This window comes from Oryctolagus cuniculus, chromosome 10, assembly GCF_964237555.1.
Source record: "Oryctolagus cuniculus chromosome 10, mOryCun1.1, whole genome shotgun sequence".
Classification (NCBI taxonomy): domain Eukaryota; kingdom Metazoa; phylum Chordata; class Mammalia; order Lagomorpha; family Leporidae; genus Oryctolagus; species Oryctolagus cuniculus.
The window spans coordinates 35,396,451-35,414,498 of NC_091441.1; the positions used below are offsets into that span (position 1 = coordinate 35,396,451).

General features: G+C 40.3%; 1 protein-coding gene across 3 annotated transcripts in view; it reads right to left on the reverse strand.

The window, feature by feature from the left end:
* Window positions 1-16,998, reverse strand: part of PIK3C3 (phosphatidylinositol 3-kinase catalytic subunit type 3) — a 151,804-nt gene extending 134,806 nt beyond the window's left edge. Inside the window, exons 1-4 of one of the 3 annotated variants that reach the window (XM_008261249.4) lie at window positions 16,805-16,998; window positions 14,787-14,975; window positions 8,478-8,621; window positions 636-765 (exon numbers count right to left, since the gene is read on the reverse strand). In XM_008261249.4, coding sequence (XP_008259471.1) covers window positions 636-765; window positions 8,478-8,621; window positions 14,787-14,975; window positions 16,805-16,872 — 531 coding nt within the window. In that variant the 5' untranslated portion in view covers window positions 16,873-16,998. The remainder of the gene's footprint in view (window positions 1-635; window positions 766-8,477; window positions 8,622-14,786; window positions 14,976-16,804) is intronic. The other 2 variants (XM_070049904.1, XM_070049905.1) reach the window with 2 other exon arrangements.
* Window positions 16,999-18,048: the final 1,050 nt, after the last annotated feature.

Genomic DNA, 18,048 nt, shown 5'->3' on the forward strand with positions numbered 1-18,048 from the left:
ATGCCTACAACCCATAGGGGCACTGGCTTGAGCCCCAGCTGATCCATTTCTGATCTAGCTCCTGCTAATGTGCCCAGGAAAGCAGCAGAGGATGGCCCAAGTGCTTAAACCCCTGTACCCATGTGGGAGACCTAGATGGGGCTCCTGACTCCTGGCTTCAGCCTGGCCCAGCCCTGGCCATTGCAGCCATTTGTGGAGTGAACCAGAGGGTGGAAGATCTCTTTCTATCTCTCCCTCTCTCTGTAACTATACCTTTCAGTGTTATGGCTTAGCAGGTAAAGTTGTCACCTGCAACACTGGTATCCCATATGGGTGCCAGTTTGAGTCCTGGCAACTCCACTTCTGATCCAACTCCCTGCTGGTGTGCCTGGGAAAGCAGCAGAAGATGGCCCAGGTCCTTGGACCCCTGCTACCCACCTGGAAGACCTGGAAGACCTGGAAGAAGCTCCTAGCTACTGGCTTCGCATCATCCTAGCCCCAGCCATTGTGGTAGTTTGAAGCATGAGCCAGCAATGGAAGATCTCTCTCTGTCTCTCTCTCTCTGTCTTTCAAATAAATAAATAAATCTTAAAAAAAAAAACAAAAAAAAAGACATCATTCAGAATATTCCACCTGTTCAAAAGTCACACCTTTACCTTGGCAAGGCGGCTCATCTGATCTTCTGACAGAGTACTGCTTGTTCTGCCAGGAGTTTTTGTGGGCTCTGATCCATCTGCTTCCACATTGGGCCAGACTTTCAAGTCATGCATTCCTTGGCGAAACATACTATAGGAAAAGAGAATGTTCAGGGTAGACAGGAAATTTTAGATTCCTACAACAAAGAGAATGCTACAAAAGTAAACGGATGTCTCTATTGCCAAGCTGTAAGTCCCTGGTGGATTGTACAGATATTAACTCAGCAACTAAAATCCAGGTAACACTTTCTCACATGACATTCATTTCTTCTCTGAAAAGTTAGAACTATTACAGAGAAATATATACAGTAAATAAAAAGAAGAACTGGTATTGTAGCACACACAATATTTCACTGGACATCTTAGGAATCAGAGACAAAATTCTCACCAATGGAATAACGTCACATTTACAATCACTGAAATAAAAATTTATAAAATTATATAACTTTTCTGTGACAATTCAGCATAGTAGACTATGGGCTCAAACTACCTAAATTTGAATCTCAACTCTGCAATCTACCATACATATGACTTTGGGTAAATTAATCTCTCAGCACCTCAGTTTCTCATCTGTAAAATCAGATAAATAAAGAGTATCTGCATCTCACATGGTTACTGAAAAAGCTAAACAAAACATTAATAGCAAAACGTACTTCGAGGAGCCGGCATTGTGGCACAGCGGGTTAAGCCCCTATCTGTGAAGCTGGCATCTCATATAGGTGCCAGTTCAAGCCTCGCCTGCTCACTTCTGATCCAGCTCCCTGAAAATGCACCTGGGAAAGCTGCAGAAAGAAAATGGCCCAAGTCCTTGGACCCCTGCACCCACATGGGAGACCTGAATAGAATTCCAGGCTCCTGGCTCTGACCTAGCCCAGCTAAGGTTGCTGCAGCCATTTGGGGAGTGAACCAATAGAGAAAGATCTCTCTGTTTCTCCCTCTCTCTCTCTGTAACTCTGGCTTTCACAATAAATAAATAAATCTTTATTTAAAAAAAAAAAAAAAGGTGTCTGCTTAATTGTAAATGTTTACATAAATTTTTTTAATCAAACTTTCTCACTAATTTCTTCATAGATCTTCCTGAGGTAAACAAGAGGCTCTTCACTCACATTGTGTAACGCATGAAAGCAAAGATGCCACACACAGTTAGATTGGGAACTATAAAGGATAGCTAGAAACTCATGAACACAATGAGATTAAGGACCGTATCTGTCAAAAGGTCTCTAAAGTTGGCAGCTGGCACCGCGGCTCACTAGGCTAATCCTCCACCTTGCGGCGCCGGCACACCGGGTTCTGGTCCCGGTTGGGGCGCCGGATTCTGTCCCGGTTGCCCCTCTTCCAGGCCAGCTCTCTACTGTGGCCAGGGAGTGCAGTGGAGGATGGCCCAGGTGCTTGGGCCCTGCACCCCATGGGAGACCAGGAAAAGCACCTGGCTCCTGGCTCCTGGCTCCTGCCATCGGATCAGCGCGGTGCGCCGGCCGCAGCGCACCAGCCGTGGCGGCCACTGGAGGGTGAACCAACGGCTAAGGAAGACCTTTCTCTCTGTCTCTCTCTCTCACTGTCCACTCTGCCTGTCAAAAAAAAAAAAAAAAGTCTCTAAAGTTGGCAATGAAACAGACAATTCCAGCAACCATATTTGCAAAAGTTTACATAACAGGCCTAGCAAAAAATGCACAGACTGGATATGGAGAATGAAAATTCTCAGTATTTATTTATGGTACACATTTTTTCTAAAAGCTGCATTACAAAAGACAGCACACATACAGAGCTTTTATAAACTACTCTTTTTTCCCCATTCAACCAGATATACAACATCAAGCAGACCTGCTTGGAGCAGATGCTAAGAAACTGGGTACAGGAGGACAGTAATACCACTCTAAAAGAACAGTCTCCCATGCACCTCCAGAAAGAGCACAGGGCTTCCTTTCCTTCTCTCTACCTCCACATCCCTAGTGAATACCAACTGACTGAACTTAACTAAATCAAAAGTAAGTCCATTTGGCAGCAAGTTGGTTTCCTAAATGATTTAGGTGACTTGGGATGGATCCGGAGAAGAGAATTAAGGATACAAGGGTAGGGGCGATGCCAAGTGACTCAAATGATCAAATGAACATATTACTTTCTTTTGACATTAATGGAACCTTACAGAGAGTTACACAGCCTCCAGGTGGCAAGCCAGAAGATGCTCTGAGCATGTGTCCACCTGGGAAATTAAGCCAAACAGGCAAGAAAGAAACAACAGCACAGCAAGACCTCCTCCAGACTCCAGCAGAGGCCCAGCAACAGCTGCTGTTGATGTTCCAGCTCACAATGCCAAGTCAGGATAACAGCAACTTCCCTAACTTCAGGACTTGAAATGGAAAAAACATTTTCATGAGAAATCAGCAGCTTGCCTATAGAGTTCTTTGCCAATTAATTCATCCTAATGATCAATGCATTCTTGATATAATTAGAAATCTCACAAGCTAGATTTCCAATTTCAGGGCAGTAAGTTACTCTAGCCTTATTCTAACAGATCAGTCTTTAAATTATTCATTAGGTAATTTCCTAAGAAGCTTTGCTTCATATGACTCAATTATACAAAGCAGACATAAGCAAATAACAAGATTTGGGAGTCACAAGTACCAATACTACAATATTAGATGCTTTAAGGACTACTTTAAAAAGCTACTTAGTGCATACTATAACGCTTTAGGGAAAAAAGTGAGAAGCAATTGTTGTCATTGCATTGTTTAACAAACACTGGGGAAACTACAGCCAAAGGCAGTAGTTTCCCTAAGTCATGAGAACTAGGGTGGCACATAGCATGATTTTCAATGATAGGTGGAAGAAAATTTTCACAGGCTTCCTCCAGAGGCCACACAGAAGACTCATGTTTCTTTGTCTCTGTAAATGCCAGCAGCATCATGCAGAGAAGCAGCTGTGACCCAGCAGCCTAACTAGATGCTGGCACCTTGCAACACCCTAAAGATAATATTCTTCCAAAAGCCAAAGCTGTGCAAGTCCTGTAGTTGGTTTGGGAATGCCTGATTTTTCTCCAAAGAAACTCAGCTTGCCCTCAGGGCATGCCCCAGGACAATGAGAAAAAGATGTTTTAATATCACAGGGTTTCTTAGAATTCTTTCTTCTTAGGTGAAGGTCAGTATAAGCACCAGTCTAGAGGTAATAGGAGTCAGTGACCTAGCTTTTTTGCACTCATTTCCCACTATTTAAAGTATCCAAAGACCTTTAGTAAAGTTTAATGCAATCATTGGGATAACTGCCCTACAACTGTATTAACAGAGGCTTGGGGCTGGCGCTGTGGTGTAGTAGGTAAAGCTGCCATCCGCAGTGCCAGCATCCCATATGGACACCGGTTCGAGACCCAGCTGCTCCACTTCTGATCCAGCTCTCTGCTATGGCCTGGGAAAGCAGCACAAGACGGCCCATGTCCTTGGGCCCTTGCACCCATGTGGGAGACCCAGAAGAAGCTCCAGGCTCCTGGTTTCGGGATGGCCCAGCTCTCAGACTGTTGTGCCCATTTGGGGAATAAACCAGCAGATGAAAGATCATCTCTCTCTCTCTGCCTCTACCTCTCTGTAACTCTGCCTTTCAAATAAACAAACAAATCTTAAAAAAAAAAAAAAAACAGAGGCTTACCTTCACCTTAAAATGACACTAGCTGAATATCAACTTTTATCTGACTAGGTACAAACAGGATCATTCTAATTGAAGAACCATTTTTTTCAATAATTATACACATATTTTGCAAATAAATCAATTTAATATCCCTTATATTTCAGTAAGGGTTTTTTTGCTTCAAATTCTAGAATTTAATAATATAGTTATTTTCATTGTATCTAGTTTAACTGTCACCCACCAGCGTTAAATAATATTTGTTTTCCACGTGCAGTAGAGGCATCAAGCTCTTCCTTTAAAATAAACAGAATTTGGGGTGGGCATTTGGTATGGTGGTTAAGACACCACTTGGGATGCCACATCTCATATCAGGGTGCATGGATTCAAGCTCTGACTCTACTACCAATTCCAGCTTCTTGCTAAATGATGCAAATTTCAGATACCCTGCTATAAGTGAGATAATTTCACAGAATTTGTATTCCTAACACATTTCATTTGTATCTTGTATCTCAGGACATAGTAGAACAGTATGAATTATTTTCCAGTTAGAATTAAGAGAAAACAGATGACTTTTCAAGATTCAGTCTTATTTTAGTCAATTCTAGGAAAACAAATGTAACTCCCACTTCTTGCAGCTACTGCCTTTTTGAAAATCCTTGAGGTTTAATTACTTTTCAGGGCTGAACAAGAAGTACCAATTTGTCTTTCAGGTAGATATTCTGCTTGGTTTGTATGGGAGGTAAGGAATTTTCCTTTTAGTAAGACATACTTAGAATTACAAATAAAATGGGCACCAAGGGAAGGAATCAAGGAAGAATGCATGAGAAAACTGCACACACAAGACATATAAACAGACAGCTATGACGAAGCTTAATGCAGTGTTTTTCAAAATGTGTTCCATAGGCCACTTTTCACAGAATCAGTCAGGATGTTTATTTAAAATGTTGACTCTTGGGCCCTATCACAGACTTTATTAAAAAACCAAGAAGATGCTTTTGTAGTAAGCCTCCCAGACACTTTATACAGAGATTAATATTTCCTTAAATTACTTTTTAAGAACTTGCCAAAAACCAAATAAAACATTGTCATATAGGATGGTCAGAGAAAGTTTATTTGGCCTTAAGTGGATCATTTCACTGCACAACTGTGGCAATTTCAATTGTCACTCACCTAAAGCCTAATGAGAAAATCTCCTGTAACCAAATCCTACAGTCACCTAAATGCACATACATGCTAAAACAACTATTTTTATGAGAACCTACAGTTGATTTCCAGAAGGCAAACACATGTGAAGAATCCCTGGAGGAAAATCTGAGAGGCTGGTCTGGCTGTTTCTCAAAAGCTTCCAGCCTCTATGAATAATAAACTGGCACATATGCTTTCCCCTTCTATAGCAAGCAAAGCTCTTTTCAGTAAAGAATAAAAGGATGCAAACACTTGGAAAAGGAAGGATGTTGATTTATTATTATATCCATTCTCTCATACCATGCTATTTTACCAAATAGTATATTGAAAAACTTTAGGTTACAGTGTTTCAAATTATGACTAAATATTGCTGTGTGGTTTTCAATCACAAGTTTAGCTACTATAAATTAGAATACATCTAGATTTCATTCATAAGTTGCACCCTTTCCAACACACCCTATTACCAATAGAAAAATTCATTATTATAAAAGTGTCAGTAAAGTTTCCCAACAAAATAATGAGTTTATTTTCTTCACTGAGAAAATAATATTAAAGTTCAAATATTAAGAATATTCAGATAATAATCTAAAAGACTAATGAAGGTTATCTTTTTTTTTTTTTTTTTTTTTTTTTTTTTTTGACAGGCAGAGTGGAGAGGAAGAGAGAGACAGAGAGAAAGGTATTCCTTTTCTGTTGGTTCACCCTCCAATGGCCGCTGCGGCCGGTGTGCTGCCAGGAGCCAGCTGATTCTCCTGGTCTCCCATGGGGTGCAGGGCCCAAGGACTTGGGCCATCCTCCACTGCACTCCCGGGCCACAGCAGAGAGCTGGCCTGGAAGAGGGGCAACCGGGACAGAATCCAGCCCTCCGACTGCAACTAGAACCCAGTGTGCCGGTGCTGCAGGCGGAGGATTAGCCTATTGAGCCGCAGCACCGGCCGTGAAGATTATCTTTTCAAAAAAAGATTTATTTATTTGAAAGTCAAGACTGACAGAGAGAGAAGGAAAAACAGAAAAATATCTTCCATCTGTTGGTTCACTCCTTAGATGGCCACTATAGCCATGGCTATGCAAAGCCAAAGCTAGGAGCCAAGAGCTCCATCCAGCTGTCCCACATTGGGTGCCAGGGGGCCAAACATTTGGTCCATCTTCCCCTGCTTTCCCCAGGCCATTAGCAGGGAGTTGGATGAGAAATGGAGCTGCAGGGACATGAACTGGTGCACATATGAGATGCCACCACCTCGGGCAGTGCTTTTACCAGTCACGGCACACTGCAACGGTAGCCCACAAAGATTCTTTTGAAATCAAAACATTTCATTGTAGCCTAGAAAAGAGCTATGCATGAAACTCATTATAAAATGTATTAAATACATAGATATATCATGTATAATATATAATATTTTAGACTCATCAAATATATTTAGTTATTTAATCAGGAACTACTATATGAAATAGGTACTACGTTACTTTATTTTACAGATGATGAAAATAAGACATAAGGAGAATAAATAACTTGCCTAAAGAGACAAGATATTAAGCAAAGCAGCCAGGATTTCAGATAGATAATCTACTTCTACAACCCACTGTCCTAATGATTATACCAAATATACTATATTGCCTCTCTTCTCCTTAAATAATAATGAATTGAGTATATAAAGATGCTATCTTAAAATAGTTGGAAAACATGATTTACTTAAGGTGATGAAACAAATAAAGACTGGTTTTGTCTTTTTAAAAAACTAATTCCCAATATATCACTGCTTTTCCAAAAGTTATTTTAAATAAGTCAAAGATTTAAATGTAGGAGCCAGCACTGTGTACAGAGGGTTAACACCATCTGTGATGTCAGCATCTCATATTTGAAAGCCAGTTCTAGTCCCAGCTGCTCCTTTTCAAATCCAGCTCCTTGATAATGTGCCTGGAAAAGCAGACAGATGACCCAAGTACTTGGTCTCTACCTTCCACATGGGAGACCCAGATGTAGTTCCTGGTTCCTGGTTTTGGCCTGCCCCAGCCCTTTCTGTTGTGACCATCTAGCAGGTGAAACAGACAATGGAAGATCTGTGTCTCTCCCTCTCTCTGTTAATTTGCCCATCAAATAAATAAATACATCTTTTAAAAAAAAGATTTAAAAGCAAAGGAATGAAAGCATAACAGAAATCTTTTGTAAAAAACCTAAATGGAAAGAACCTTCTAAAAACTCAACATTGTAATTTAAAGTTCACGTACAGAAAGCAAACACACACACACACACACACACATTCAAAAGAACAAGCCAAACACAAAAATCAGTAATCGTAACATAACATACAGGGGGCTAATTTCATTCATGTACAAAGACTTCACATAAAGCAATAAGAAAATGACAACACAAAAAAAGTAATGGATTTTATGGTATCTGAATGACATTTCAATAACAACAAAATGGGCAAAGTACATGCTTCAAGTCACAGAGAAGACTTTGGATGTTCCCAACACAAAGAAATCATATATATGCCAATTAGTGATCATTACAGACTATATACATGTATTGGAATATCACACTGTTACCCCCATAAACATGTCAATTACTATGTGCATTTTTTTTTAAATGGATTAGCATCTTAGGAAATTTTTTTGAGATTCTTTTTTACTTTACTTGAAAGAGTTAAAAAGAAAATAAAAATCTAAAAAAACACAAAGGGAAAAAAAAATGACCAAATCTATGTACCTACCTGGTTTTCACTTAGAAAACCAGACCAGACATAAACTGCTAAAGACCTCCAGAAAAGAAAAGCGTTAGAAAGCTGTAACTATAGATTCAGGGATATAAAATCTTTTTCTGTCAAGGGCCATTTCAGTATTTATACATTTTTCAGGGGCCATACAAAATTACCAATTTAAAAATTAACTTGCTATAGATTTAATTGAATTTTGAGTTACAACCCGCAGTTGTCTTGGAGGGATCAGATCTAATGATTTTGTGGTCAGACATTTCGCACCCCAGGATTCAAACAGAATGCTTACCCATACTTTCCAAAAAGTGAAACTGTTGTTCCTCCCACAGGCACTGCTTTTCCTGGTCCATACACATCCCATATGGTCAGGGCCACTTGGGCATTCCTGGGTAGATCGGGGTATTTCACGGGTAGTCTCAGCCATTCATTCCAGCTATGGAAATAATGTTAACACAAGCATATAAATTATCTTTTAAATTAACAAATCATGGAGGGGCCGGCGCCGCGGCTCAATAGGCTAACCCTCCACCTTGCAGCGCTGGCACACCAGGTTCTAGTCCTGGTCGGGGCGCCAGATTCTGTCCCGGTTGCCCCTCTTCCAGGCCAGCTCTCTGCTGTGGCCCGGGAGTGCAGTGGAGGATGGCCCAAGTCCTTGGGCCCTGCACCCCATGGGAGACCAGGAGAAGCACCTGGCTCCTGCCTTTGGATCAGTGCAGTGCACCGGCCGCAGCGCGCCAGCCGTGGCGGCCATTGGAGGGTGAACCAACGGCAAAAGGAAGACCTTTCTCTCTCTCTCTCTCACTATCCACTCTGCCTGTCAAAAAAAAAAAAAAAAAAAAAAAATCATGGAAAGCATTGTGGAGCAGTGTCTAAGCCACTGCATGTGACATCCACATTCCATATCAGAGTGCTTGGTTCAAGTTCCAGCTACTCCCAATCCAGCTCCTTCAAAATGCTCCTGAGAAGCAGCAGATGACAGCTTAAGTAGTTGGTTGAGTCTCTGCCACCCACGTGGGAGACCTGGATGGAGTTCCTAACTCCTGACTTTGACCTGGCCTACTCCTGGCTGTCGCAGCAATTTGGGGAGTGAACCAGCAGATATAAGATCTCTCTGCTTCTCCCTCTGTCACTCTGCCTTGTAAGCAAGCAAGCGTGTGAGTGAGTAAGTAAATAAATGAATCTACTAAAAATGACTTCATTAACAGACCATACAAGAAGAAAGTGTTTCAAAAAGAGTAAGTTACTACTCTAAATATACAGTAGTCACTCCAATCTCAAATACAGCAGACACTTCAATTTCAAATACAGCAAATAATAAGAGCCCATGAAAAATGACACTTCAATTCTTCAATCAAGAAACTCAGCCAACATTAATAACACAGAATGGAACATGATAATAGATAATAAAACGTGGAAAGACATTTTAACCTGTTTTGAATCAAAGTGTGATTTTCCTTAACTATTTTCCAGAACGTGATTTTACATTATAAAGATAAAATACTCAAAATTATTCATATTATGTCAAAGCACTGCTTTTTTTCCATGTGAGACTTTTCTGCTCTTCAAGTGATTTCATTAATGCTGTTAACACTTAGCTACTATTGCTTTATGTTTTTAAACCCTGTCTGTATACAATAAGTTATCTCACTAAGGGATGTTTGCTGTTAATGTAGTAATGACAGCACAGCTCTTTTTTTCTTAAACCCTCTATTCATCTGTCTAAACTTTCTTCTGCATTTAAATTTCACACTGAATTCACTTCATAATTGCAACTCCCTTAAAACAGCAGATGATTTTAAAATCCCAAAAGAATACTGTACAAACAATATACAAAATAATATCCAGCAGACTCACAGAATTCCATTTCTCTCCATTAACTCAAAATTATTCTAGTTACTAAAAATTACTCTCAGAGGGTTATCTAAAAGTCTAGATTAAATATATTTGCATCAATAAGAAATTTAATAGAATTTTCAAAAACTGACACAACAAATCATTCACATCCACCAAATTTAAGGACCTCCGGGAAAATCAGACCTGGCTATCAATATAAGGAAGCAAAAAATCATTAAATCTTTTTCTTCTATCAAGTTCTTAAAAAAATTAAGTCATATGCTTAACAAAGTCATTATCTACAACAGATAAACTTGAACATCTAAATACATCCATTTAATTACTATCCACATGGTAGGACAGACTGAAAAAGGAAATACTAAGCAGCAGCATATTTGCCAATCAATAAACTACAGAGGAAACTAACACCCACTAAAGTTAAAGAGAAAAATCAGTGATAATATCCAAAATGAACTGGGAAATTTCTCACCTCTTTATTCTGAACCAACACCTATGACCAGTCATTCACCTCAAATTTTTTATTACCCAATATCAGCTCCCAAACCTCTCCTTAAAGCAAATCAACTGTAATCTGTTTTTCATATAGGACTTTTGCAGAAGAGCTGTTTTAGGAAAATGATTCTGCAGCTAAGCAGTTTGAAAACTGCTCTAGATATTCTAAAATTTACTTAGTACCATTTTGTTCACTCCGTCCCTAAGAATCATCTTTTCCCCATGCCCAAACCTCATTAGTCTCAAGAGTAAGTCATCCGCAACATTCAAGAAATTTCCAGATTGTAAAGCCTAAATCTGAATGCCAAGGGCACACCATTGTACTAACTCTCTCTCTCTCTTTTTTTTTTTTTTTTGTGTCAAAGATTTATTTATTTATTTGAAAGGCTGAGTTACAGAGAGGTGCAGGGCAGGGGGTGGCGAGAGAGAGAGCAAGTGAGCAATAGAGAAAGACTTCCATCGCTGGTTAACTCCTCAGATGGCTGCAATGGCCAAAGCCATGCTGATCTGAAGCCAGGAGCCAGGAGCTTTTCCTGGGTCTCCCAAATGGATGCAGGGACCCAAGGACTTAGACCATCTTTTACTGCTTTCCCAGGCCATAGCAGAGAGCTGGATTGTAAGTGGAGCAGCTGTTTTGTCTCAAACCTGCTCCCATATGGGATGCCCACACTGCAGGCAGCAGCTTTACCCACTCTGCCACAGCGCCAGCCCCCAACTCTCTAGTCTCACTAATACACCATTACCAAAAAAAAAGTACAGGGACCAGCATTGTGGCATAGCAGATTAAGCTGCCACCTGCAGTGCTGGGATCCCATATGCGTGCCAGTTCAAGTCCTGGCTGCTCCACTTCCGATCCAGCTCCGTGCTAATGCACCAGGGAAAGCAGAGGAAGACGGCCCAAGTGTTTGGGCCCCTGCACCCATGTCCAAGGCCCAGAAGAAGCTCCTGGCTTTGGCCTGGCCCAGCCCCAGCTGTTGTGGTCATTTGAGGAGTGAACCAGCAGATGGAAGACTTCTCCCTTTCTCACTCTCTCTCTGTAACTCTGCCTCTCAAAATAAGTAAATCTTTTTTTAAAAAATCACACTATTACATCCTCTATGGCATTTAAATTCTAGTAGTTGTTATTTTACTTCAATGTGTGTAGTGCGATTTCTAATCTATTATGATATAAAGTAAAATAAAAGTGTCCTTAATAATGTAAACTGCATGCCTACTAGTAATTATTCACATTAAAAAACTGGGAAATCTGTAGTATGTACATCTACAGATAAGAATCTGCCTTAAATATAATTTTTTTAAAACATAAATTTTATTCATTTGAAAGGCAGAGTTACAGAAAGAGGCGGGGAGATAGAGAGAGAGATCTTCCCTCCGCCAGTTCATTCTCCAAATGGCCGCAACGGCCAGGGCTGGACCAGGCCGAAGCAAGGAGCCTGAAGCTTCTTCTGGGTTTCCTACATGGGTGGCAAGGGCCCAAGTACTTGGGCCATCTTCCACTGCTTTCCCAGGCACATTAGCAGGAAGCGGGATCAGAAGTGGAACAGCCAGTTCTCTAACTGGTGCCCATATGGGATGCCTGTGTCACAGGCAGAGGCGGTTAACCTCTAAACTACAACGTGGACCCCTTAAGTATAATTTTAAAAAGTACAAGTTTGTCTCACCATGGAATCTCCTATTACAGTACATTATAGAATAGGAAATAATAGGATACACCTGATAAATTTAATTTTAGAACTCTCTTAGGGCCAGTGCCATGGCATAGCAGGTTAAGCCTAAGCCTGTGGTGCCAACACCCTATATAGGCATTGGTATGAGTCCCAGCTGCTCCCTTTCCAATCCAGCTCTCTGCTAATTGCCCAGGAAAGCAGTGGAAGATGACTCAAGTGCTTGGACTCCTGCACTCACACGGGAGACCTGGAAGAAGCTCTTGGCTTCTGGCTTCAGGTTGGCCTAGCTCTGGCCATTAAGGCCATTTGAGGAGTGAACCAGCGGATGGAAGACCTCTCTCTATCTCTCCCTCTCCATCTGTAACGCTGCCTCTCTAAATAAATAAATATAATTCTTAAAAAAAAAAAGACTCACTATGAAAAAAAAAAGAACTCTCAAAACTATCACACAGAAATCAAACAGATTTAAATAATTTGGAATCTCACAATATCCCAAATACAATAGGAAATGCAAAAAATTTGTATGGCAAGAGATCCTATTATGGTATAATTTCTTTTTTTCCACACTAAATATTTCTCTTAAGGAAGCATTTTGAAAAATGCTGGCTGTATAAAGTTTTTGCCTTCATTGATTTTACAGGGCCAGTTTTTGTTCTGATAAATAGACAATAAGTTCAACTCAAATACTAAACAAAAAGATATACAAAATCTGCAAACTTTTCTCTTAATCTAAAAGAATATCATGGGAAAAAAAAGCCCACCTTCATGTTACTTCAATCAAAATAGGCTATTTTTCCTAAACTATTTTCTACACAGCGTCTTAGAGCTTTTATTTTCAAAAAGCCATTTTGTGAGGCCAGCGCCATGGCATACTAGGTTAATCCTCCGCCTGCGGTGCTGGCATCCCATATGGGCACCGGTTCTAATCCCAGTTGCTCCTCTTCCAGTCCAGCTCTCTGCTGCGGCCCGGGGAAGGCAGTGAAGGATGGCCTAGGTGTTTGGGCTCCTGCGCCCGCATGGGAGACCAAGAAGAAGCACCTGGTTCCTGGCTTCGGATTGGCGCAGCGCTGGCCATAGTGGCCATTTGGGGAGTGAACCAATGGAAGGAAGACCTTTTTCTCCATCTCTCACTGTCTATAACTCTACCTGTCAAAAAAAAAAAAAAATCCTTTCTGGCCAACCTCAGTTTAAAAAAAAAAGAAACCTCTAAGACAACTTAGTGAGTACGGTACATTGTTTTAGGTATGATATGGTATTGCAGTTATGTTTTTAAAGATATATAGGGCCCAGCACTTAAGAGCCAGCATCCCATACAGTGTCCTGGCAACTCCACTTCAGATGCAGCTCCCTATTAATCTGCCTGGGAAAGCAGCAGAAAATGGCCTAGGTCCTAAGGCCCCTGCCACCCACATGGGAGACCCAGAAGTTGTTCCCAGCTCCTGGCTTTGGCCTGGCCCAGGCCCGGCCATGGCAACCATTTGGGAGTGTACCAGTGAATTAAGGTATCTCCCACTGTCTCTCTTTCTCTCTCTCTCTATAACTCTCAAATAAATAAATAAAATCTTTACAAGAAAAAGATAAAAATATCTACAAAAATACTTACTTAAGATGATATAATCTTTAGAATTTGCTTCAAAGCTCTGGTAGGAATACAAGATCTGGCACAAGTAACTAGTTAGTATTTAGGTAATATGGATGTAGAAATTTATTCCATTATATGTAGGTTTCAAATTATATTCAAATAATATTCATTATTTGTAGGTTTCAAATTGTCCAGAATAACATATATTAAATATATACACATTTCTGTGTACGTGTGAATAAAACCACTAAAAAACTACTAAAGAAATTACACAATTAAAATGCTTGGTTTTGATGTAGTCAGATCACCAAAGCTCAGGCTTCTCCACTGGTATAGAGTTGTATCCTCAGCAGCATAGCCTGGCTATCTGTGTGACCACATTTTGTCTTCTACAAACAATGTGAGTATAACCCTCTTCCTTAAGAACATTCCACCTTGTATCCTGCACTGATCCTACCTTGATGCTGAATAAAATTCACTGACTGAAATTTAGAACACCCAATAGTCTATCAGGCAAGAGCTGTCAAGAAGTAAGATTAAGGACCCACGATATGAAAACAAAGCCTTCCATTCATGGTATTTTCCCTGAATCCCAACAGTTTGTTAATGAACCATGCTGAATAAACCATGAACCTAAAAGCAAGACTCATGTGTGCAGTTATAATATCTGAATGGATGATACAAGATCTCCTTCTAAAGATCTGAGCTCCAAAATACAAGTTGGACATCATTTCAGGCTATCCAGAAGTGTTTATGTGTTCAGATGCACAGAATGGTAAAAAGTTTACACATGTTACAGATATGGTTTTGATTTTGGTAATGTAATTCACTTTCATTTCAATTGCAGTTATAACTATATGTTTGTATGATACTGCTTTCAACGCTCTTATTAATAAGCATAGGTAGAAAATTCCCCTGTATTCTCTATAAAATTACTCTCTCAACCTCTATAAAGAAATGGAATAAGAGTCTGAAATCTATCATGTGCAAGAAAACAACTTACTTCCATCTTGTACTAAATGCCTTGTAAGATGTTCTCACCGGCAAGGCCAGAGGCTTTCCTTCTGCAAAAACTTGACACGTAACATAAAGGTCAGAGCATGTATCTTGGTATAACCCTGAAAACTTCAACATTGGATCTTCTAGGACAGCTTTATAACTCTTTTGTTCTCTCTTCCCTTCCAAGCTTCCTCTGAAAGCACAAAAACAATGCTTTAGACATACATTTATTAAGCAAATACTCACATGCTCAACAAATACTAAGAAGAGTTTATGTTTATATCAAGGAAATCTGATCACTACTGAACAATATTTTCTTGCATAAGAAATTAGTTATTTTACCTATGAAAAGGGTCTCTTAAAATCCTAACATACCTAAGATTATTCTTATCTTCATCAACAAATTTTTTCCATTTTAGGCATCTTAATTTTACGTAAGTGTTTGACCTAGCAGTGAAGACATCAGTTGGGTTGCCTACACCCCATGTGAAAGTACCTGAGCTGGAGTACCCCTGTAAGATGCCTGAAATGAGTCTGAACAACAAAAGTAAGTGGGAGTTAAAAAAAAAAAAAAAAAAAAAGTAGGAAGTCATCTAAAAGGGAAAGAACAGCATTATATAAATGCTGTGTCTGGTAATTTCAAGTTGTTCAATATTAACCAAAGCAGAAAGCTTATATGGGGAAGCAAAAGATGAGAATGAAAACTTGTGGCTGAACAATGAAACTAAGTGGCCACCAAATTCATTTCAGTGCCTAGCACAAAACAAACATTTTAAAAATATGTTAACTGAATGACTTGAAGAGAAAATGACATAATCAGATTTGTCTACACGATTCTTCTGGCTGCAGCACAATATACTGGAGAAGTTTACTGAAAGCAACAGTTGGAATACTTACCATCAAAAGCAAAAGGAAAAAAGTATGTTACTGAAACAGTGGGGTAAGAGGAGCGCGAAACAGAGATTTAGCAGGTAGATTTAAGACACCTTAGTGAATGATGCAACAGAAAAAATAAGAGGTGTCACAGTTTTCTGACTTAAACTGGACAGAGGATGTGAACAATCAACAAAATAGGGTGACCGAAAATAAAGAAAGTCAAAGGCAAAGGGGTAGGTTAACAATGTGCTCAACTTTGGAAAGTTGCCTTTGTAGTTCTTTGGGACATGTTAAATGACCACGTTTTGTGGGCCACGAGAAAATGTATTTAGAATGTACTGCAGCCATGCAGCCCTTTCACTGAGAATGATGATGTGGTCATTAATTTGTGAGCTTTGGCAACAGTTCTATACTACTACTTACACTGGACAGACTTCCAACTCAGTTTTACTCCTGTTATTATATCAGTTCCATCAATCTCATATCAGGATATTACGCTCTTCAAATCCAGTGCCCCATTTTCCTTCAAGATTTTCCCCCTTATCTTCTTGGTTCTTTACCAACAGTCTTCTTTATTTTCAACTCACTTTCAACTTCTCTGCCTTCACAATGCCAAACTGCTCAAAGATTCAACCGACGCCTCTATCACCTCCCGCAGTACTAATAACTACTACACTCAAGTGCTCAACAAACGAGCACAAAAAGTACTGCCAACAATCACATCTACCTGTATCTTCTCCATAATTTTTGCAGTCCCAATTCCACCCTCAGCCCCGTTCCAAACTAAAGATGTTCCTCTTATTTACGGAAGGACTATGAATTTACTGCGCCTTTTCCTCATCTTTAAAATGAGACAGTAAGAACTCCTCAAAATGTTAAACATCAAAATTTTCTGAAGACTACGGAACCGAAGGACTAGTCCTACTGCTGTCCTTCTCAGAAACCATGCCCTCAATCCTCCCACACAACCCGTCTCCCCGATCCACGCTCCTTCGCTTTCCAAGCCACTGCCCTCCGGGTTGCCCCCAGTCCGGGCTTTCCGGGCAGTCACCATCTTCTCTTCCCCCGCTCCTCACCCCTTACCGGCACCTGTCTTCCGTCCCTTCGCCCCAGCAATCTCACTTCCTGTTCCCAGTGTTCTCTTACATCTTAAGCTGCACGTTGATGTCCAGATCACAACTGTAGATGTAGTGAAACTTCTCTGCTTCCCCCATGGCACTCGCGCAAAACCAACACGTCCGGAGGAAAGCTAAACACAGCAAAAACTCCAAAAAACAACCCGCTGACCTACATCGCTACATTTCACAAGCACTTCCGGTTCCGCCTCTCGACCCTCGCACCGCCAATCCCGACCCAGAGCGCCGCCCCAACACAGCGGAACTCCACGCCCAGGCACTACTACTGCGCATGTGCAAGATTCGCTCACCATCTTGCTTAAGGGTAACTAGAAGACGGAAACGCAGCCTAATTGGTTACATGCCAGTCTTCCTGTCCGGAGAAGACAAACTTTTCTTTATTAAGAAAAAGAGCCGTTATTTGGGCTCGAAGTGTACCTAAAATAAACCCAGAAGGGAACTCGAGTCAAAAATGTATTGTAAAAACTTTTATTGGATGGTGCATAAACAAGGAACGAGGACAAAAATGAGAATTTTGCCAAGCTTAAATTCCACTGCTTTGAAGACACCCTGAAAACACCTGATTGGATTGTGATGTAAACACGGAATATATCTTTGACATTAAATGAGGTTAAGTGAGTGAAATTTGGGATCATATTATTAGAGTATTCAGCTATTTTGGCTATTATACCTCCTTACTATTCTGTTCATATTATTATTTTCTACCATCTCACATAATTCCTCTGCTTAAAGTCTTCAAAATTCTTTCAAATATTTTAGGATGTGGAAGTAAACAAAAACCACATAAATAAGACAAGCAAAGCAGTTTATTCAGCGTTTGCTATAGCAAAAGAGTCACACCATCATTAGCTTGGTGCTGACTCAAATGCAAGCACAAGAATATAAACGCTTTGTAGCAGGAAAAAGGTATGACCAGATTGGAGGTTGTTGGCATGAGGAATCTGTAGTTATCAAATCCTCATCATTATGGGCAGAGTGCTATAGGGGTTTAGCTTTGGCTCCCTGGAGTTACTGCTGTAGATTGTGGGTCAGGTTTCTCTTTTTTATATTTGGTCTTGGCCAATGTTGCTTTAGTTTGTCAAGGATAAAGACCAAAGTGCGGCCAACAGTTTTGGTTGTCCATCCCTCCCCCTTAATTTGTTCCCTTTTTACCTGTCAACAGAGTTTTCCTGCCTTTCTTTGCATGAAGGATGTCATGATGACATGAAATCTGGAGTTTCTACAACCCTCTATGGATTTAAAGATGTGGGCTTG